Raw genomic sequence first — 22,720 nt, 5'->3', positions numbered from 1 at the left:
GGTGAAAGAAGAAAAGATAAAAACATTTACACTGTTAATGTTGATCAATTGATAAGCTTATCACATGTCAGTGTGTGAGCAAAGAAACCATAAATCTTCTGAAACAGTAACAAGTGTGTCATTTGCTGTTGCAGGCAGGTAGTCATGCAAACTCTTAAAGATTAGCAGTGTATTGGCCTGATGAGAAATCATTCTGACTTTTTTGAAAGGATGAAGGTTTAAACTGATCTGCAGTTCATAAGTGTGTGAAGGCCGGTGGTGCTAATATGAAGTTTAGTGATCTGAAACTTGTCACGCTTCAATACTTGCAGTCTTCCAACAGCTGTTTTGCCACTATCTTCCCTCCAATTTCAGCAATGTTTAAAAAAAAATATGTAGCAGAAGATGTGTTTTGAAGTTGGTTGGTTTAATTGTTTGGCAAGTCCTGGTATGCTTTCCCTGTCTGATCTTTCACGCAGACTAGCATTTCATGGATGTTATGAAGAAGCATGTATCTTTAAAAAGACTGTGTCTGCATATAGATACTGTACTGACAGAAATCTGGGGATGACAAATATCGTGCAAAAATGGGATACTCTTGACTGTTGCAGTAGATGCTACAGACTTCTCTCAGGTTCTCCAAAGCACAAATAGCTGAAGGCCAAGGTGTGTAGGACTACCACCCAACACATTAGTCTGCTCAGTATTTTGCTCACCTTGAGCAAGGGGTCTTGTGAAGCATGTTCCAGAAGCTCTTCTCAGCCCATGAGCTGGGGTTGGAGGTGCTCCCCAAAAGCAAACAGCAAGATCTCCATTGGCTGTGCCTGCTACGCTCAGCATGACTTGGACTCATCCTCAGTGGGAAAAATTCTACTTTTTCCTAGGCACAAACCAGTTGGCAGGGGAATAACCAATGTAGAGAGATGAGTGTGTTTACCTTCACAGCAATGCTAATGGAGTCATCAAATCTTCATCCAGAGACCACTGAAGTAGGCAACCTTCAACCTTGTCTACAGAGTCTGGACACTTTCAGGCTGAGTTGCAGAGCAGTCTGAAATCAAACATCATTATGGGCTTTCTTCTGTTGTCCCTTGATACTTAGAGCTGGTGGGACTGCTGCAGTTGGTACCTTTTCATTAGCTGTTGTGTTATCCAGCCACTTTGAAAGATTGCTCAGAAGTCTTCAAGGTTTGTGCTAGGCTTTTGTCGACATTCAACAAATAGAGTAAGTGATAACATTGATGAAAGGAGCCTGAGCATATACACACACCAAGGGTTTGTAAGGCAGCCTGACAAAAGCATCGCAATGAGATAAAACATATTTACACGTAGAAACTATTGCAAAGCTTTCCACTGGTTGGATTACATTCCTTCTCTTCTTTCTTGACTTCTGATGCTTCATGCTGCTCCAACTTCAGACAGCAGTTGCAAATCAAGATCCAATGCCTATTAAGGAACAGCATATGGCTGTTCTGTGGTCCTTGAATTGTATGAGACAAGCTAGAACACAGTGGGCCCGTGAGCACTGCAGCACATATGCTGCTGTTCCTTTTATTTGTTTGAATGGAATTTGGGCATGCTGACCTTGGTGCATTTGCAGATCATGACTTCAGTAGAAATGTAACTGAAACTTTGTCCAAGGCAGGCTTCATAGTTTATTAAGAAAACACTGGTATAAGGAGTTGGAGAGTACTAAATCCAGATACTTCCTTTACAAGGGTATTTTAATTATCATTGTATCTCGAAATACTTTTATTTTTAAACGATCATATTTCTTTTGCTTTACGAGGAATTGTACATGAAGGCAAAGGTAATTTTGCTATGTTTCATCTGAAATATTCAGACCTGGTACACACTTGAACAGTGGAAAAGCAGCTGTGCTAGCATTATTTTTATTTCTGGAGGTCAGCTTGGGGGAACCGAAATATGTTCTGCAGACTTTGGGTTTTTTCTTTTTTTTTCTTTTTTTTTTTTTTTTTGGTTACTCTGCTTACACCGGAAACTCTGAATAGGTATATTTGTCAGCTTTTACAGTAAATTTTTCTTTCCCATCCCCCAAACCTGGAACCAGAAACTGCCATCCTTCCTCACCCTAATTCTGCAAGGAGGCCCTCTGAAATCTGTGTGACAACTCAGGGATAAGGTACTACCCAAGAGGTACAGTTCTGCTTCTCATGTAATCTGCAGCAGAGCTCATATTTGCTTTGGTGGAGTTGATGATTTCATGCAGCCTAAACAACAGCAGCAATGTCTTACTCTGAAGATCTTTTCAATAAAGTACAAATAAATAATTTCCAAATGTAAATAAACCTCTTATAAGACCAAGAAAGCACCTTTGTGATGGTCTTTTTCAGACCTCCTATCTAGTGTTCAGGTCCTTTTCAGAATTCTCAGTACAGATCGTACCACAGCACAATTTAGTACTGTCTATTTTTTGCACTCAGATAAATTAATACCAATTAAATTTAAAAAGCAAAAGGTGAACTGTATTAAAAGCCCTTGTGGATGCTTCTATCAGAGTTAAAGCGACCTCAGTTCTCTTTAATTGCATTTCCAAATCCACAGGATTCATGAAAATGCAAGTTAACCTGAATTAAGGTCCTGCAAAGAATGTCCACAGAAAGCCAACACAAATCAGGCAAAGGCTAAAAAATCAGCTACTATTTTAAAGCAAAGTGTTTTCCCAATATGCATCAGGGTAACAAAGACAACAGTTCAATGCATAAATGTAGTGCTGTCTGGTACCAAGAGTATTTATAATGGCCAATCAGGATTTCATGATTAAATGATATGTAGTGAGTCAGAAAGACTTAATGGTAGAGCAAAATTGATGGGAAAGAAGTATTTAATTTTTTAAAAAGATAGTAAAGCAGAGCCATTTATTCTGTTAAATACTTTTGAGGTTGACTTACAAGGTCCTTATTTAGACTCAGGGTTTTTTTTCCCCTCAGAAAGGTGTAACAGAAACATCTCAGTGTACACATAATTGCAGGTAACTGGGAGAGATGATCAGACGTAAAATTATTCATCTTGCTCTGTGATGCAAAGCACAGAATGTAAATCTGAATAAATGCTTCCTGTGTGGAATAATACTTTAAGATTTGAGCTGGATATCAACCTGGCCTTCATAAAAACAAAGGCCAGTTGTGACCTTTAGAAATGGAAACTTAGCAATTAGCATATTTACAAATCAAAGTACAGTAAAAAGGGGCAGGTAGCCACTAGTGCTACCAGTGGCTTTACAAATATCAGGCCTCCATGAACTTTGATATCCTATGGTTTCCTTCTGCTATCAATTGCCTCCAAATACTTCATGTAAAATATGGACTGAAAATATTGGCTTATGAAGAACTGTGCTTTCTCTATTTTCACGTGTCACAAGGCTTTGTGATAGGCCTTTTTAGCCAGCTGTAAGCTTTACTTTTCAAAATGGATCTGAGTTTATGGGTATAAGCTCTGAGTTGTGTTGTCAATACAACTGTTTGCAAAGCTGTGTTGCGTCCTAGCTCACCAAGTTATAAACCTCTTGAGGAGGTTAAGAGCAAAGCTCTGTTTAGAACGGAAACATGACTCTGGTCCAGGATGGCACTTAAGTATACTTGCCTGTTCTCAAAAGCTATGAGGTATGCATGTCAAACTAGTGATGAGTTAAATGCCTTTCCAAATGAGGATGCTTTTCTAATTGGGATTGCATTTATAGCTTGCATCTAAGTACAGAATTTAATGTATTTCTCTTTAATATCTAATCTCTACTTTTTTATGTATCTACCTGGCCAGCAATTATGTTATGCCATAGGCTAGGTGTCTACTAACCAATCTGTAGTATATGCCTGTTGGATATACTCAGTCTGATTTGTCCTTCAGGTGGGTGTAAATTGCTACAGTGCAGATCAGTAGCACTGAAGCAGCTTAAAGCAGATACACAGAAGTGAACTCAGGAGGACTAAAATAAACATTCTATTTTTGTCAGAAGCCTAAAGAAAACAGAATGTCAGGCTCAGGGATTAAGGAGAAAAAAAAATATTAGAACATCACAATTAACACACTAAAACCTCATTGAAGGCAGCAGAATGGAAGGTTTAGTCTAGAGACAGTTTGAGGAAAACCAGCATTTGTTTGTTGCCTCTCTCTATTTTTATTTTTTGTCTACCTAGCTGGTAAGTTTTGAAGAGGGATGTGTTTTTTCACCTCTTTTTCAGAGTGTGTGGCTCACCACTACTACTCTTATTTCACACATGTATAAAATATATCCCCATAGGGAGGTGGAGGTCTGTTGATAGCCATTGCTTTCAGGAATGGAGTATTATCCTCCGCATAACAGCAGCAACACCTTTTCCTTGTATTACATCCTCTCTGGCTTTCACAAATATCTAGAGCAATATGCCTGTTTGTTCGACAAAAAAATGTTCATTATACCCTGTGCCTGAAAGGACATGGCTTCTGCAGACCAGCAGATCTGCCAGCTCTGGCTTCCAGACCATCCTGGCTGTGAGGCTTGCACAAGCTCTCGTGCTGTATAGTATGTATGAATGCTCTTTCGCAAAACAAAACACAACAAAAAAAAGGGGGTGGGGGGGCTGAGTTTCTTGGTATTGCTGCAGCTATTTAACAGCTGGAGGGAATTACAAGCATACTTATGTCAGGTTAGGTTGTCCTCATGATCCGTCTGTGTGATCACAGCATCCAAGCAGCAAAGGTGGAGAGAAGGGCTATGCTATCTGACATTAAGTATGGGCAAAAAGACATCATTAGGTAAGGAAGAAACTGTTTATGAGTCCGGACTCCAGCCATGTTGACTAGTATAGCCTGCAGACAAGCAGGATGCCATGGGGACTTTTGGCTCTGTGCAAATGGCAGGAAAGGAAAATAAATGTCACCTGCATTTTTTTTTTCTCAGCTTCCGCTCCAGAACAGCAGCCGCAGCCTCGCCCCTATCAAGGTGTCCGTGTCAAAGAGCCAGTGAAAGAGCTATTGAAAAGGAAACGGGGAAATGTTCAAAATGCCAGTGCAACGGCAGGTACAACGGTAAGAGAAAAAACAAACAAAGATGGAAAATTCTTCCTTGGTAGCTAAATGATTGACCAGCTCTGGCAGAAGCTGGCAGTACTTTGGCAATGAGAGAAATGTTTGCATCTCTGAAGTATTTTGAAGGCAATGCAGCCTCATGTTACCTGGAGATACTATTAAATATATCTTTACTTTAGGTGGAGTGCCTTTAGGGTGCGGAGCACCCTCAATCACCATTGACTTAATGGAAGGGTGAAAGTGCTATGCACTTGGCAGGATCTAATTCCTAGGAACAGAAAGTGGCTTGGAAGTTAAGCACCTTGTTAAAGAGCACAAAAGGGGATCAGCCAGAGCCATCCTTGGCTGTCTGCTTCTTAGTTTCAGCCTACGTCTACCTGTCCTCCCAGGAGGAAGCAGATTGGCTCCTCTCTAAAGCGGAATTCTCTCTGCAACAGAAGGTTCAAATACTGTTTAAGCCCCCTCCCCCCCACCTTGAGCTGAAGGGACACGTGGACTTTGGCTTGGCCCATGAATAGGCTGGGGTTGTGTGTACTGGCTGCCATGCTCAGTTCTCCTGGCCCTCCTGTAGAGGCAGGTGGGAACATTCAGGCACTGACACTGAAGTAGTAGCTGATAATCAGATAACAGTTAATATGCTCTTACCCCTTAGTGCTTCTCAGAGGGGGTTGAATTTAATGCTTATGGTCTTAATCCCTGGATACTTTTCTTCTCTCTTCTAGGTTGTTTTGCCCCATCAGCCACTTCCTTCCTATTCACCAATGGGTAATGTTTCCCTGACTTTCTAAGTGTTTGTGAGCCCTGCTGCAGGGAAGGCTATGCTGAACTGGCCTTTAATCCTTTCCTGTTTTTTAGGCCAGCCTTGCATTGATATGGATGTTGCTGCCTCTGCATTGCCTGTCACAGATGAAGGAGCACTGTGTTCTGGCTGGATCTCCCAGCCCTCTCCCACATCGTTACAACCTTTAACTCAGTGGACCACTTACCCTGATTATGTGTCCCACGAAGCAGTCAGCTGTCCATACACAGCAGATATGTATGTTCAGCCTATGTGTCCCAGTTACACACTGGTTGGACCTTCATCTGTTCTGACTTATACTTCTCAACCGCTGATCACCAATTTTGCAGTAAGTCAAAAATACCTACATATAAATTACAGCTAATTCCTCACCTTCTAGCAATGGCCATAGCAAGTGCTGGATGTAATTAGTATAATTTAATTACTATAATGTTGTGTGTCTTTCCATCCATGCCACATAGTTGTTTTTGCACTGGCCCTGTCTGCACTGTGCTAGACATTAGTATGGTTTGATCAGGACAAAAAGTTGTGATTGCACTGAAATCAGGCATATTTCACTGCCACTTCCCCAGCTCTCTGCACTCCTCCAGACTTCCCACGTTATTAACACATACACTGTCCTTTGCTGTTGTCCTGGGAAATGAGTCATCTCTCATCGAGTCGGCAGCAGGATTGCCATTGCCCTGAATTTGTTCAAGTCTATGAACAGTTATTTACATTTACATAGTTTGTAGCTCAAGAATAATATTGGGAATGCTACATTTACTGTTGTCATCACTTCCAACTCTTCTTCAGCTTGGATTTGGAATACCTGAGGAAGCAGAATTAAAGTAGTTCACTGAGTGGCTGCACATTACAATCAATAAATGCTATTGTCTGGACAAGTACTTAGGACACAGTCCTGCCAGCGAGATGAGCAGTATCCAGGAGTTTCTTCACTATTTGATGCCAAAAATAAAATAAATAATTAAAAAAAAAAAGTAAATTACATTCCAGGAAACTCATCCTCCAGGTGAAGCAGGAAGAATGACTTGGCAATATATTTCTCAAAAATTGCTATTTGAAGATGGAAGAGCAAGGCCAAAATAACACATAAATATAGCAGAATATTTGGTTTCAGGCTGGACAAAATCTCTTTGGCTGGCCCAAGATGATTTGTTCTTTCTTAGAGAGAAAGGGCAGAGAATTCTGTTTTGATTGAAGTCAAGCAGCTTATTTTCCTTTTAATGTTTCAGTTCAGCTGCTGGAACTGACACACCGAATCAGCAAAGGCTGTGTCCTGTGGCCCTCACTGGTAAGGAAGGGCTATGATTTCAAATGTGGCTCTTCCTTGGCAGACAGAGGCTGATCAGGATGGACTGTCACATAGGCCAGAATGAGCTGTCTTCAGCCTTTTGGCAGCAAAGCTGTGCCCCTGCATTCAACTTGCAAGAAAGGAGGCAGTTTTCAGCAGAGTGTAACTGTCTCAAGGGCTTACAGTGAGGGTGGGAGTGGGAACAGAAAGCTAGAGGGAACTTGACTCGAGTGTGAGCTACTGGCAGCAAGCACCTGAGACACCCACAGCCACTGCTCTCATGGGAGCCAGCGTGGGAAAACTGTCACACACAGTATAACGCTTTACCCAGAGAGACAGGAAAAGGGATGTTAAAAGTGAGACTGAGCATCCTTAGTCTGTTGTTATGTGTCCTCCCTCTGCCCCACCTGGCCAATTGTTTTATGTTGGTTTTTTTTTTATTTCTCTTCTATTTTAACAGCCCCGAAGCACCACCCCCGCTGTAGTGCCTCAGCTCGAGGTGACGGATCAGCAGCCACCCCTCACATACTTCCCATGGGCACAGCCCCTCTCTGCACTGCCAGCCTCCACTTTGCAGTACCAGCCAGCTTCTTCCACGCTTTCGGGGCCGCAGTTTGTGCCCTTGCCAATCTCCATTCCTGAACCAGCCCCCCAGGAGCTGGAGGATGCCAGACGAGTCATCGGCACACTGCCTATTGAGAAGCTGCTTCTAGAAGATGAAGACAATGATACGTATGTTTTAAACCATGCTCTCTCTGTTGAAGGGCTTTAAGTTGCACATCTGGGGCCTGACCCTCACCTACTCAATACTCCCCTTGGCACCACAGTGAGTTTTGAGTACAGAGGAAAAGCAGGCTGGGGGGTGGGGTGGGAACTTTACTTGCAATTCGGGTGTCCACCTCTAGCACACCATGACTTGTATGTTGTGTGAAACTTGCTTTGTCCTGGGGCCCAGCACAAGATTTCTCTGCTGTTACAGTTCCTGCTACCTCCCAGGCAGGCTTTTGATACTGCATAGTTCTTGTGCACAGCATCAGCACAAGGTGACTTTCATCCTCAGATACAGGGTGTGGTCTCAAATTGTCATACTATAGTGTAGCTGTGGCCAACTGTAGCATTTGTTGAAGGTACGCCTGTCTTTAAATATTGGCAAGACCTAGTTCAATAGGACTGCTTTCCAGAGCTCAATGTAAATGCTTCGTGTGTGTGTCTTTACCCTGCCAGTGAAGGAACCTCTACCTGACGTAGGCCACTAGAGAACATTTTTGGGGACTAAATTTACCTTTTTCTTTCCTAAATTGAACTCCTCCTTTGGAAAATAGGAAAATGTAAAGTGCAGTTTTGTTCTACTGGTGCAGGCAGGTGCATTAGTCTGAAGAGAAAAAGTCGATACAGCTGAACTAAATGTCAGTGCAGTCAGACATCCCTATTTACAGAGCAACACAAAGTAGCCTAGACAAAAAGGTTGAGTTCACACAAAGGTGTAACTTGAAGGTCTCGCCTTGTCTGCCATTGGAAGACAGTCATTTAGGTGTGGGACAGTGGTTTCGAGTCATAGTCTTTCAGCTGCAGAATGTATTTGGACTCTAAATTACCCACCTTTTCGCTGGGGGGCTGATTCTCTGGCTGGCTGGTAATGCTGCATGTTCTACCAATGGACAGATCCTGGTCCCACTGAAGTCACCGGGAGTTTTGCCTGAGTCAGGATTGCAAGACATGGCCCTAAATCAGGAGATCTTTGAGAAGACAGGGTCTTCCAAAACCTGGACTTCAGTTTAACAAGGAATTCACGGCTTTACTATTAGCCAGCAATACTTCTGTTTGTTCTGTAGCATTTGAGTGTGAAGTTGGTGATGTCATGCTGAGCTAGGGAACCTTAATGACCTCTCTTGTGCCTTACTGATACGGAAAGTTTCTCTGTGCTCTAGTCTCCCAGGCCCACAGGTGCACACATTTTCTTTATAGCTTTTTGATTTTCTTTCCTGGAGAATGAGTAGCTTTACTTTTTCCTCTGATGCAACTGTAAATATTATTGTTGATGTTCAGGAGTGCCATGCCACAGGCAAATATATTTGCAGGAGATATATCCCCTTCTAGCTCTGTTTATTGCTTTCTTAATAAACAAGGGACTCTTGGCTGGTGAACACAATTTCTCTGGGTTTTTCTGCTTCCTAAAGCCCAGCATCCTTAGGTGATTTTAATATTTGCAAGACTAACTGCAAAGTAATTTATTGCACTGCTTATTACCTGGTGTCCAGCACTCCAGTTGCCACCCAGGCCTTTCAAGTGACCTTACAGTTTACGCCTGAGTGAGGTTTGCAAGCTCAGGCTGAAAGTCTGGACGACTTTCAAAGCATATTTTGTTATTTAATATTGACAAATCTGGAAGAAATAAGCAATAGATCATGTAAGTGATCATAAAGTTGTTTGAAAATAGCAGTAGCTCAGGTGGATTGAAATTAGTGGCTTACATTTGCAGAAAAACCCAGCAAAGAAATTAATTAGAAAGAGCTTAGTTCACCACTGCTTACTCCAGTTTTATAAGTTCAAAGACATTCAATAGGTAAAACTGGGATAATGCAGTTGTGAATCAAGCCTGTGGTTGCTAAGATTGCTTTTAAATTTCTTTCACTCCAATGTATGTAAATTCTGTGTGCAAATAGAAAACAATGATGAACTGTTTCAGAATTTCTTTCTGGGTTGTTCTGGTTAGAAAAAGACAAAATCTTTTTCAATAAAGATCTACAGTAACTTTCATATGCCTAGAGTGTTTTATTTCCTGTCCAAAAGGGTAACACAGCACTGGTATAGCAATTAGTTCAATAACATATGTACAGGCTAGAACCACAGAATAGCTGTTAGACTTTCTGCTAATTTTGCACATTAAGGCAGATTAAGGAGGAACTCCATAATCTAAATATGGCCTGGAGGCACTGTTTGCTCAAGCAGTCCTAACTCACAGAAGCACTCCTGCAGTTCAGATGTTAGTTCAATCACTATTATCCTCTATTGGCATCCCTGGGGATGTGTGGGTGTGCAGCCACAGCTAACGCTGAGCTTGACTGAAAATCAGACGAGCCATAAAGTTGCATTTCTACTTCCTGAAATTGCAAGGTGTGGCTCTGGGGTACAAAATTACCCAAGGAAAGAAAGGACTGCCTACCACCTTCTGACTAAAAGGTATCAAATGTTGCTGTCTGGAGAGAAACAAACCCCGGGGGGTGGTATGACTGCTTGTAGGATAGTCTACTCTTGTGCAAAGGGAAACTGCAGACCTAGCTGTGCATGCCGAGTGTCCTTGCAAATAGGATCTAGGGGAATGGAAGTGGTGAGCAGCTCTGTGTAATTTTCTCCAGCACCAGCCACAGAGCCAGGCAATCAAAGTGAAGCACTGTTTTCTCCATTGCTAAGAGCCGTGTGACCAGCAAGCCCATAACTGCTATGGGTTGTGACAAATCTTTGTCTTATGCACAAGATAAGGACACGGTCCCTCTTACCAGTAGTTTTGGTAAAGAAGTAAAGCCTAACAGTCTGTTTACAAACACACCATTTAGAAGTGGCTGTTTGTCACCCCAGAGGGTGAGATATCACCAGTGCATACAAGGTCATATCACCCCAACAAGTGACACATAAATATGATATGGTACACTGGGCCCCAGCCCTAGGCTTTGTGGAGGACTTAGATGCCTCCCAGCACAAGGGCGAACCTCACCTGAAAGAAAGTGCTGAAGTGGAAAGGAGACAGCATGGCAAATCTCAGGAGTGCTGAGGGCTCTTGAAAGCTGCAGTTATTTTGAAGTAGGAGGCCCTTCCCACGGGAGTGGATGCTTTCAAGGTCAAGCCCTTTGGGGCTTATGGCATGGTTTTGTGGAACACTGGGTATAAAACCCCCAAAGTGGCTATGCTACCCTGTAAAACTGTTTGCTTCCAGGGTGGTTCATGGCCAAGCAGTGATCGGTGTCTTTATTTACTGTCTTAGAATTCTACATATTTATGCAGCTAAAGGTATGAGGGCGTATACATTGGCAGCTGCAGAGCGCATGAAACTGCTGCGAAGACTTGATGCCAAGGAACACAGAGGAAAGGTAATATGGACCACTTTCTCCTGCAAACAGTGGTGTTTGGGATGGGCATGGGCTTTTCATGACCGAGAGCAATGGATGTACTGAAAAATCCAGCTCTGCCTCTCTGTTGGTTGCAAAGGAAACCTTGGGCATTGATATACCTTGATTAGGTGCCTCTGGCAGGATCCTAATATTAGATGGGATGAGAATGAACTTTTTCTCTTTTCAGCCCATGGTTCGTAGAATGATCTAAGACAACACTGGTCCATGAAAGTATATGTATACTGGTAGTAGTGTCTGAGTCTGGAGGCTTTATCAACAACAGATTTATGATAGGAGTGCTGCACCTGACATAAACAGTGTTTCAAAAATGCTGGAGTTAGTTATCATCCAAATAAGGGATGAAGAATACTAAAGGGGGTTCAGCAGGAGCCGTGAAATGCCGCCCATTTCATGATACCATGGGCCCTAATATGTGGGATTCAAAATCTGCCTGTGAGCTGTCTTTGGTTTATGTACTACAATTGTTGGGATTCTAGATACCAAACTGCCTTCCCCTGTTCTTTGTCTTATAGTAACATCTGCTTCTAGACTCTCACATTTTATCTGCTGTGCTGCTATTTTCAGACTCCTCTGCTGGTGGCCGTCACTGCCAGGCAGCCAGCTATTGTCTATGATTTGATCCTGACAGGAGCAGATGTCAATGCTGTGGACAACAAAGGGCAGTCAGCTTTACACCTTGCTGCAACATATGGGTATGCCCAAGTTCTTCAGGTAGGAAAAGCTTTTATGGTTTTAATTGCTAGCAATATAAACCTACAATAAAGTCTCAATATTGGTGTCTTTAAATAACTGCCTCAGAAGGCGAGATGTCAGTAAGCATAGAAGACTGACCAAAGTCGTCTTTTCCATTGTGGTTAGGAATCAACTTCCCAAGGACTATATTTGCAGCTAACATCAGCCTCCTGTTACAGAGGAAACAGCTTTAGCGTATCTGTGGGGGAAAAGAAATTCTTTCCACAGATCATAGCTCTAAATCTGCTGATGGCAAGCCAGTCAGAGTGGGCTTGCTCTGGCTTGAGCCCCCAGTCTTGTACTGATGTCTGCGTTGGAGGGGATTCCCCTGAGGCTGCAGGCAGCTGTGGGGTGTGAGGAGAGAGGGAGCGATAAAACCAGTGTGGAACCCCCTCCCTGATGTCAGTGCCATCCAGAGAGGAGCAACGAATTGTGTTCAGACTCAGGCCAGCTGAAGAGAGAGCAGATGCGACCCTGCAAGACAGAGCCAGCACAGGCACAGCCTTCAAAATGAGACATATTTTCCAGGTATTATGCAAAACCAGGATCCATCCAGATTTTCCAGGGCATGAGAGAAACTAGACGCTCCTGTATGGCCAGAATCTATTAGAGCTTTCATGATTTATATAACCAGATATTTGCTTCCCTATTGCTTCACAGATCTTTCTTGTAGACAGGGTCTACATCTAAGCTGTGTGCCAGCGAGACTCTAAAAGCCCTGAAGAGCAAATTAGCACATTAGAAAAGGCACTGTGGGAATTTTTGGAAGGGATTACATAGCAAAGATAAGCATTGTGGAATGTGTCTTAAATGCTTAGCTACTGGTCATAAAATGGAATTAATAAAATGTGCCTTCTTTGATTTGTATCAGGACTGATTAAAGGCAGCTTCAAAGCAGCATTTCATTGCAGCAGGATGGCTGCTGATAAGTTTAACTAAGGGCAGGGCACAGGGTCCTCTGAAGATGAGGGATATGTCAGTGGAAGTGGCAGGGAGTACCTGGCATGCTGGCAGTCCATCTCCAGTATTCATTAGCTCTGCCTCGTACACGCCCTGGGTTAGGTCATGAACAGGCAGTTAATGTGTAACATTGCAAGTTCTTTGGAAAGCAGGTGTTTTGTTTAGTGGGGAAAGGTGTTTTACATCCAGATGATTCCAACAAAGCCTCCCAGAGTGCCTTGTGGTGGTTTGTGGTTTGTGTTTTGTTTTATTTTTTTTCTCCTTGACATAAAAAGGGAAAATGCATGCAGGCTTGCTTCTTGGTGTGGTCAAAGCCATGAATGCTTTACAGCTGGTTTGTTTATTTGTTTGGTTTAGTTGTTTTTCTAATGGATTAAGCATCTAATCTCTAATCATCTGGCAGCTCAGAGCTACTTGTCAATATATGATCTGTATATATTTTATTATTGTTATGAAAAGGGAACACAAGCCCTAACTGTTCTGGATAATGTTTCAGCAGAAGGATTTTGTCCTGCACCTTGTCTAACTTGACAAGGTTCTGGATGAGTCACTGCACTGCAAAATTTCTCAGCCAAGGTGCTGTAATGTGAACAATGTGCTTTATTCAATCAAGAGAAAAAAATGCATTATCTGTAATAATAGAGACAAGGAGCTACTTGGCTGCATCACATCAAATCTATCATTTTCTTAAGTTAAAGAGATTTCAAATTTTTACTCTTTGCTAAATCCAAGAAATGCTCATCTCCAGACCACTATTTCATGCCATTTGTAGGCTCTGCATCCTCATTGTTGCAGCCATTGCAACAAGTCGTGGTTTTAACTGTCACACTGCTGCACATCAAAAAGAAAAAATAAATAAATCCAGTCTAAGAATTTCTAGTGTCAGCAAACTTTTAGGTAATAAAGTTTGGCTGTGCATGTCAAGGAGAGATTTTCATTTATCCTTGCCAAGAATAACTCAGAATAAATATGAAATTGTGTTATTTATGTCTTTGCTTAATCCAGGGTGAAAGTAAGGAGGCTAGCACTCTTAAACTGGGGGCAGTGATGTAATTTTAGTGTTCTGAACTGAGAATCTAATAGGATACTGTACTTTGGTGGGGTTTAGGAAACTAGGGAACATGATCATCATGTGTAACTGTGAATGTCCCTGTTAGGAAATAGATTCACAGCACTGAAATCGAGTGTCAAATAAGGGCTCCTTTGTAGTTAAATGATAATTATCTGGTAGTTTCTTTGCTTGTTTTTAAATTTTGTTAGTTTTGACTGATTTTTGGATTAGACAGTATCCTGCTGAACTAAAATTTTCCTTTTCTCTGTTGCTTCTATAGGTTATACTGTCACTAGGTTTCCCTCTTGATTTAGAAATGAAGGATTTTGAAGGTAAAACCCTTTGTACAAATATTTTATAGTGGTATTAAAAAAAATGGAAAACTGTATTGACTATCTCATTGACTGATGCTTATTGGTATTTGGTGGTGTGCTAGGAGGCCAGAGTGGCCCCGGAAAACGCCCTGGGGAGAGTTGTTGCTGTGCACTCAAATGCCACGGAATTCAATGGTGCTGATGATTCAATGGTGATTCAATGCACCATTGGAACTGAGCGCATGCTGGCGTGCCCCATAAAGTGTCTCTACAGCCAAAATGGTACCTCTGAAACCAGAGAAGAGCTTGTGTCTTAACAACACATGTGCAGAGATGCATACGCTCTCCCTGCCAGCCCTTGCTTCCTCTCTGTACATCAGTGTCTTTGTATGGACTGTTGTTTTCTTCCTTCCGTACTTGGTTTTCCAGGCCATACCCCGCTCCACTGTGCTGTCCTGGCCCACAATGCCCTGCTCCGGGAGCAGGGTTGCCAGACATTGATGGATGAGCAGCAGAAAGACCTTCAGCACCAGAGTGAAGAGCTGGAGTCCTGTATCCATCTCCTGGTGCAGACAGGAGCCTCCATCTACAGCCGGGTAAGGGATCAGCTCTGTTATCCGTAGGCTGTTTGTCTGGATAGGAACTGTCCCCTGTCCTGCCTGATGCTTGTGCTATGCTCAAACTATAGAATTGCAGAAAGAATGAACCGCTGACAGAAGGACCAAGCCTGTTCGCCTTTTAAGTGACTGGTTGCAGAGTTAGTTGCTGCTGTTTGGAGTTACTTTCTTTCACCCTGAAGCAAACACTGGACAGTAAGAGGGCCGCTGCAGGGAAGGAGGTGCTCTACATTAGCTGCAGAGCTGGCCTGGACTTTTCTCTGATGGGTTTATACAGTATCTTCAGGTTGTTCTGCAGAACATTTCTTATTTTGTTTGGTTCTGTTTTTAAATAGGATGTGAAAAGCAACAAGACAGTTCTTCATTATACAGTCCAGGATGGAAACATCTCCCTGCTTAGATACTTCTTGGAGCTGAATGCTTTCAAGTCCAGGGACTTTGTCAACAATAAGGTGAGTCAGGCCATGCATGCCCAGGATTTGTGTGCACATCCACAGACAAAGGAAATGCTGAGAGCAGTGTGAGAGCTGTGCTGCAGTGGGAGACTGCATGCAGATGAAGGCATTAGGCGATCTGTGGGGTCCTGCACAAACCATTTATTCTCTTCACACACATGTTTTATTCTGGAGGGAAAGAGCAACAGTTTGTGAATCTGACCTTTTTTTTAAGCTAAAACTGCATTTTCCAGTAAATAGACGCTTTGCCTGGAAAGCAGTGTCTGGCCTGAACTCTGAGTTGTGTCCTGAAACTCAGGCCCCTCTTCCAGAAGGCGGAAGCTGACAGAATGAGAGACCAAGATAACCAGGAAAGAGGAAGAACATGGGAAGTTGTTACTTGAGGAGGACCATGAGCTTTATTACATTAAGCTGAAGGCTGAGAAAATAGATCTGCAATGATGCAATAGTTCACTATTGGCAGCAACGTAATGCTGAAAGACAGCAGTTTAGGGCGGCCATATATATATATCAAGTAATCTCTCCTGTCAAACATGCCATCCATAGGAAGGACAAAGTTCCTATTTCAGTCAAGGGACGTGGTGACTCTTTCTGCCTTAAATATTATTTTCAGGTCTTCTGGCTCTGTGCCTGGGCACAAGCTGGTTATTGTGATGGCTGCCTGCAAGTTTGAACCAGGAGAACCAAAATATTCACAGGGCTTACCAAGCCCTAACAGGTGCCATGAACAATAACAAAAGACATGCATGTGCTACAAGCAGTGAAGCAGTGGCTGACGTTGCCAAGCAGGTGAAGCATGGGGAAAGCAGCTCTTTGAAACAAGGCAGCATCCTTGCTGAGCATGCAGGAGCCCCAGCACTGTGGCAAGTAGACCACCTTTGACTCTGGGGGCTTGAGATCCTGCTTTAGGCACTGTATAAAATCCTGCTTACTGGCTGAAGTTTTGGTAACAGCGCAGGGTTTCTGGAGGCACAGCCATTCCTAGGTTGTATAAAGCAAGCTAGAAATCTTTACAGAGCTGCTGTTGTGTCATCCATCCCCTTGCTGCCCCATACTTCACCTCTGAGCAGATACCAAGCAGTGATACTATCTTGCAGATGTATCAGCTTCACCCATCCTCCTAAACAAAAATCCTTACATTCCTGTGCCTTAGGTGAGACATCACTCTGCACCATCAGCCAGAGCTTTGGCTCTTGACTAGCTGCCCCCTCTCAGCAGAACTAAGTCGGTGATTCTGGGTGCTTCTGCAGAAGGGTACCCTTGAGCAGGAAAGGACAGAGGGAAGGGAGGTCAAGGCTAGGGCTCCCTGTTTTGAGAGGGTCAGTGCATTTAGCTTTTTATTTCAACGTTTTCAGTCTCTCAGCCTTGCTTGTACTCCCCAGAACATCCACGTATTTGAGTCCATCAGAAAGGAATTGAATGTTTTCTATCAAATCAGTTGCTCACTTGGGAAGAAGATACTGGGCAGCTTCAGAGTTTTTTTTTCCCCTACAGATTTCTGTTGGACTGGAGGAAGCATGTTTTGCTTTGTCGATGTGGGTAATAACACTAAGTTTCTGTCTTTCTGCACAGTGAAGGGTCTTTTGCTGCCTTTTCACTGCATTCTTTCTGTATCTTTTAAGATCCATTAGGCAGGTGCTAGCTTGTCCATAGGAGTCTGCTGTTGTCTCTTGATCACAATCCTGTGAGAGTTTCCTACTGTGATAGGATCACTTGGAGTCTTCAGTCTTGTTGGTGAGTTGTCTGGGACAGTGAGAAATATGATGGAAAGGTTGTCTGATAGCCATCCTGGCTTTTTAGCTCTTCCAAGTATGAAGACAAGAAAACAGGGATGCTAGAGTTCATGTTTTGCCTTCCCTGGTTCACCCACTGCTTGCTGTGGTAGTCTTGTTCCAAATCCATTTCCTTGTGGATTTCACAATGAGAAAAGCATTGAGGCCCTTTGGGTATTTTTCACCTGAAGGATTCCAAGAGCCCACATATTGGTGATCTGGACCATTGTCTCACATAAGCCCTATTAAAGTCAATGGGAGGCTTCAAGATCAGGCATTGTCAGATTGCTGTGTTTTGTCAGCCTCATGCCTGGATTTCGAAGCTATCAAGTGCTCCTGCCACAAAGATGCAGCAAACAAGTACAGATGTTTCCATTTTAACGAGAAGTCCTATAAAAGGCTAGTAACTGTCCCTTGACTCCATGGGATAATAAAATTGACAAGGATCTGCTTGTTCAGGGCTTGTAAAAAATGCCTTGTCTGACAATAAGATTTTGATATCTTGTTTTGTGCTTCAGTGTCCCATATGTCTCAGTGGTAAATAGGACACGAAAATCATATGTATTCCTTTTAACAAGTGGAATAGTAATACACGTTGCAATTTGTGTCCAACCATTCCAAGTTTATGACAGATATATGATTGTTTCTGAGAGAAATAATACACAGCTGCCTAAATGAGACTTCTTGCAGCCTAAAAATACCTTTCCTTATGCATTTGCTTATTACGTTTTTCTCATTTAAAACCGTTACCAGTCATACCTGACTAGGCAGGGGCACAGATTTCTACACGGTCTGGTGATACCAGAGCTTTTCTGCGACAAATTGCAGCATGATCCATCCTGCGCCCCCCCGTGGCTTCATAAAAAAAAAATATTGTCTATCGTTTCTGTGCAAATCCTGTTACTGAAAAAGTTGGAGTCAATATATGCTAAGTAGGCCCTTGACCTCAGGCCTCTGCCTAATGACAGTGCCATGACAATAAAGCCAAGCATTACCTTCAGCACTCTGGGAAGGAACCAGGAGAAGGTTTGGAGCCCAGCATGATTTTTGTCTGCTGCAGAACCGAGCCACCTTCAGCCCTGTTTGGTCCATGGTACACAAAGTCACTGAAGGACAGGGGCTGCTGGACCTCTGGCTCAGCTGGACCACTGGGACAGCTTGATACCTTTCAAAGCACCTCTTTTTAATGCCATGATTTTGGTGACCTGAGAGATCACGCACAGTCAAAGATGCCTCCTACTGAAGAGATGAGTCTGAGCCTTGCGTATAACCAATACGCTATTGGGTCGGGCTTTCACTTGTGTCAAGGGCTCTTTGCAACTTTCTGGCACTTGCAAGTGGTTGTAAGAGGGAGTAGTGGAAATGTGTGGAGCACAAATGGGTCTGCTGTTGTTGATCCTTGTGATGGGTAATGCACATGTGTGATGGGTAACACAGCATAATGTCTGTGTCCCTTAGACTGACTTAAATGTTTCCCAGTGAAATAGTTCCTATTGTTTCTCCTGGATAAAGATGCATGTTACTTGGCCTCTGTCCTTCTCTTTTTCAAATAACTTACCAGGTCTCTGATTACACAGGAGTACGATCTAGCAGAATGTTGCAGAGCGATTAAGAATGTTGCTGATACAGTGCTATTTGTTAGCTGTACCTAAAGAATCAAAGCCCCCCAATCTGTAGTGTTCCATCAGAGAGAAAAATGTAAATCCACAGGTCTCCTACATGAGCAGCCATATGTTGGAGAAACAGAGCAGGGATACTCCCTGACCTTCCAGTAAGTGATCATGTGAGGCTTCTACAGCTCTTGTTTCACAAGTCTCCAGTTCTAGGACAATTTTGAGTAGGTGGCACAGCTTATCAGGTTTCTATCTTTTTTTTTTCCTCCTTCTTTTTCTTTTTCTTTCACTGCATTAGGCACATGGCAACACAGCTTTGCATATGGCAGCTGCATTGCCTCATGACAAGAACCAGAAAGAAATCGTCCAGTTGCTCCTTGACCACGGGGCAGACCCGAGCATCCGAAACTTAGACAACGATCAGCCAATCCACATGGCTCCTTCTGGAAAAGCTGGGGATCAGGTACAGGATCCACATTGCTGCTGCTTCTTAACACATCTGTGCACATCACTGCTGTCTGTCCTTACCAGGGGAACAGTGAGGACAAGTCATAGGGCATGGGTCTGACTTTGCAGCGGTGTAGGCTTGGGGTTCCCCACTTCACTAAATCAGTAATTGAGGAGCACAAAACAGGCATTAGCTGGTACTCCAAATACATCTGGGGAGGTGTCAATGTGTAGTTCTTTAATAAAGGCAGCAAATCTCAAGGGATGACCAGGTTTCATGCCTACAGGTTTGAAAAGGATCCTGGAGCTCACTGTAGTCTATTGTATGTTTATATGTCTATTTAGTTACACATACACATGTATATAAGTGTGTATGTATGTATTGGGGTGTCTGCATGCACAGTTTCAGATGGTACATTATGAACTTATACATTTTTTGGCAGGTTAGGCATTTGCTGAAGAAAGGGAAAGTTGCATCTGCATTCATATCCTGTCGCCGAAATGCCAGATCCTAGGTTGCCTGTGATTTCTGGAATGGCTTCAATTTCAGCTTGCTGATTGCACAAGGCCTCTTAGAAAAACTGTGAGGATGGTTAACCAACACATCCCTGCTTCTGGAGTGTTTAACCAGGGTGGGATGGCAGTGTTTCTCAACATGTGGACCACAAGTAGCACGTAAGATATCAGAAGATGAGCTTTCAAATGGTTGAAAACTTTATTTTGTTAACAAATAATACTAATAAATCTCAAGAATTTGCTTGCAAGTAAGGAGGCAAGCAAAGCAAATGGCTGTTACATAAATAAGCAAATGTTCAAAGTACAGCCAGCCTTTGATTTGGTGGCAACCAAAACTCATGGTGATGACAGAACACAAGCTGGTAGTTTGTCTTCAAAAGTTTGAGTATTACTGCTCTAGGACATATTTGAACTGTGCCTCTTGTTACGTCCTGTACAGAGGTACTGGTTGAAAGGCTGAAGCCTTTGTGATGTGCAATTACCTCCATTGTTCCTGCTAGCCTGGGAATGCAGGAACCTGAGGGGAGGGAAAAGACTGGATGGAAGAGGTCAAGTTAGCCTGAGGAGTCATCCACAGCTGTATTTCACCTGAGAGAATGGACACCTGAACTCAAAAGATCCAAGTTGAGGGTTCCTGCAAGCTGCTACTACCCCATTTCTTAGCACTTTGTGGAAGAAAGCTGAAGCAGCTGTCCATTGCCACAGTCTCTCACCCCACCCCAACAAAGAGGAGATGCTTATAAGAGCAAGTATATGGGGCAGGTTCTCAGCAGCGCAGGTTCCTGTGGCTTCTGAGTGCTTCCCGGTGAAGGGATTCCTCTTTGAGACATCTGATCCAATCCAAGTCTCCAGCTCTGATGGCAAAGAATAGCTCTGGAAGCACCTCAGACTGGGGAGCTGAACCCTCACCTGAGCTAACGACAGATCCTTTGGGTCTTCAACAGCTTTTAGGCACGGACAGGGTAGAAAACCTTTGAGCCGTGTGAGCCTGTACACAGCAGGGTCAGAGTGCAATGTGGTAAGTGCTCTCCTATTCCCATTCTTATCTAAGGGGGCATTTTAATAGATTCTTCTTATTCTTTCTGTGAAATGATTTGTGAATTGCTGTGCAATCAACTGACAACAGTGAGTCTGCTGGGTCAATAGGATTTGAAGGTAGATGCCTGAAGGGAGTGAAAGCCATGTTTTGACAACTCTTTCACAGAGGGTGTCTCATCTTCAGTACACATCATTTTGAAATATAGTTAATTGATTTCTCAATGTTGCACCAGTTATTTTTTCCAACAGGACTGAACAAAAAGGTGAAGGGCAGATGTCTTATATCAGTGCAGAACTTCCTTGATCACCCACTGATTAACTCAATGGGATGGGGTTTTCTAAAGCACTTGTCAGTTTTGCAGACCTGGACAGTTTAAACTACTGTTAGGCAGACATCAATAGAAGCTCTTAAGAAATGCAGAGATCTTCTTGACTTTGTCAGCCGTCCTCTCTGGTGTTTCGCTGTTGCTTCTCACTACATCATATCTACAAACCCGCCAACTTCCACTGAAAAAACCCAGATGTATTTGCATGTGTTTGCATATATTTGCATGTATCTGGGTATAGGCCAGCAAAAGCATGTGATTTCTTACTTTGAAGGGATGTTATAACAAGCCCCAAATTGAGTGATAACTCCATTGGTGAGTTAGTTCTGTGAGTCAAGACAAAATGGTCAATAAAATATCCATTTCTTGGATATGAACTTTCTAGCAACAAAACTGTAAAACTGTGACAAGTATGTGGCATGTGATGCACTAGGGAAAATATAAAAAAGCTTTTTGCGTCTGGAAATGTCTATGAGATTACAAAGTCCTTTTGCAGCAAGTGAAGAAAAAAAAATACATGTGGTATTTTCTAGAGTGGCTTATCTCTTTATTACTTCATTCTCCTGCAGCTGGATGTTTAACACAGAGCAACGTCATCAGTGACTTGTAGTCTGTAAACATCACCGTCTCCAGAATATCAGGGAAAATATTGGTCTGGGGAGGGATGGATGTGGCTTCATTCAAAGCATCACCCTGGCAGCCTGTGTTACTCAGCGCTGATAGATGAGATTTGCAGAGGGAAGATCCCATGACCAACCCAGGAAGGATTCATTCTCTCTGCAGGCACATCTGTGTTCAGCTTCCCAAAGCTCATACATTAGAGGCCTGCTCTGAAGCCAGCCACAATCAACAAGCTGTTCATATTGTCCTTGGACTGGATCCATAAGACAGTTGGAGGCTGCTGCTTCCCCATGCATGTAAAACACCTTTCTCTTTCCCTTTCCCTGTCAAGCCAGCCAGTTCCTGGCCTGTGTATCAAGAAAACCCTTTTAAGACTCAAAGGTATCCTGAGTGTTAAGTCTTCTGTGCTGGGGTGAATTTCATTGATTTGAGCAGTATCTTAAGTTCACAGTTAACCCCTCGATTTTTTTATGACTCTTTCAGGGGAAATGTACCTTTTATAACCTTAGCAGCACTGGCAATGTGTGATACCCCTTTATTTGCACAGTTTATCTCTTCCTATCTGTGGCTTTGGATAAATTGCTAATAACAAAGACTTGTTATCACCAAACAAATGTTCTGAAGAGGCACCATAGAAAAGTTGCCAGTTGGTTGGCAAGGAAAACTTTTTGATCAAATACTATGTGCAACTGGTTAAGAACCTGAAAATAAGAAACTTTTATCTTCTCTATAACTGCAGGTTACTTCTGGAGTTATTCACAGCTTTTGTAAGGATGGAGTGATCCTCACTTTTGTGCAGGCATGTTTATATATGCTTGCAGAAATTCACGTGGCAGGGACTGATGAAATGCCAGCGTTTCAGTAGTGCTGTGCCAGCTCTGTTGGAGATATGACCCAAGCTACTTTCCTTTAACCCCCCTGCCTTTTTTCTTTTTTCTTTTTTTTTTTTTCCTAGTGGGTGGGGGGAATAAAGCAGGGAAAGAATATGTTACTCATAGCCAGAAAATGCACAACCAGTGTTTGAATAGTCCTCT

The 22,720-nt window shown here is 42.9% G+C and overlaps 1 protein-coding gene across 2 annotated transcripts in view; it reads left to right on the top strand.

The window, feature by feature from the left end:
* Positions 1-4,562: 4,562 nt before the first annotated feature.
* POU2AF1 (POU class 2 homeobox associating factor 1) overlaps positions 4,563-22,720 on the top strand; it is a 45,179-nt gene continuing 27,021 nt past the window's right edge. The window contains exons 1-12 of one of the 2 annotated variants that reach the window (XM_064470955.1): positions 4,563-4,731; positions 4,877-5,004; positions 5,727-5,769; positions 5,860-6,131; positions 7,558-7,829; positions 11,077-11,182; positions 11,789-11,935; positions 14,248-14,299; positions 14,711-14,877; positions 15,234-15,350; positions 19,037-19,201; positions 19,629-20,719. In XM_064470955.1, coding sequence (XP_064327025.1) covers positions 4,710-4,731; positions 4,877-5,004; positions 5,727-5,769; positions 5,860-6,131; positions 7,558-7,829; positions 11,077-11,182; positions 11,789-11,935; positions 14,248-14,299; positions 14,711-14,877; positions 15,234-15,350; positions 19,037-19,201; positions 19,629-19,700 — 1,563 coding nt within the window. In that variant the 5' untranslated portion in view covers positions 4,563-4,709 and the 3' untranslated portion in view covers positions 19,701-20,719. Of the gene's footprint in view, positions 4,732-4,876; positions 5,005-5,726; positions 5,770-5,859; positions 6,132-7,557; positions 9,847-11,076; positions 11,183-11,788; positions 11,936-14,247; positions 14,300-14,710; positions 14,878-15,233; positions 15,351-19,036; positions 19,202-19,628; positions 20,720-22,720 lie in introns of those variants that run through there. The other variant, XM_009507358.2, reaches the window with a different exon arrangement.

This window comes from Phalacrocorax carbo, chromosome 21, assembly GCF_963921805.1.
Source record: "Phalacrocorax carbo chromosome 21, bPhaCar2.1, whole genome shotgun sequence".
Taxonomy (NCBI): Eukaryota; Metazoa; Chordata; class Aves; order Suliformes; family Phalacrocoracidae; genus Phalacrocorax; species Phalacrocorax carbo.
The sequence above is the reverse complement of the archived record's forward strand: the minus strand, read 5'-3'. Positions and strand labels throughout refer to the sequence as shown.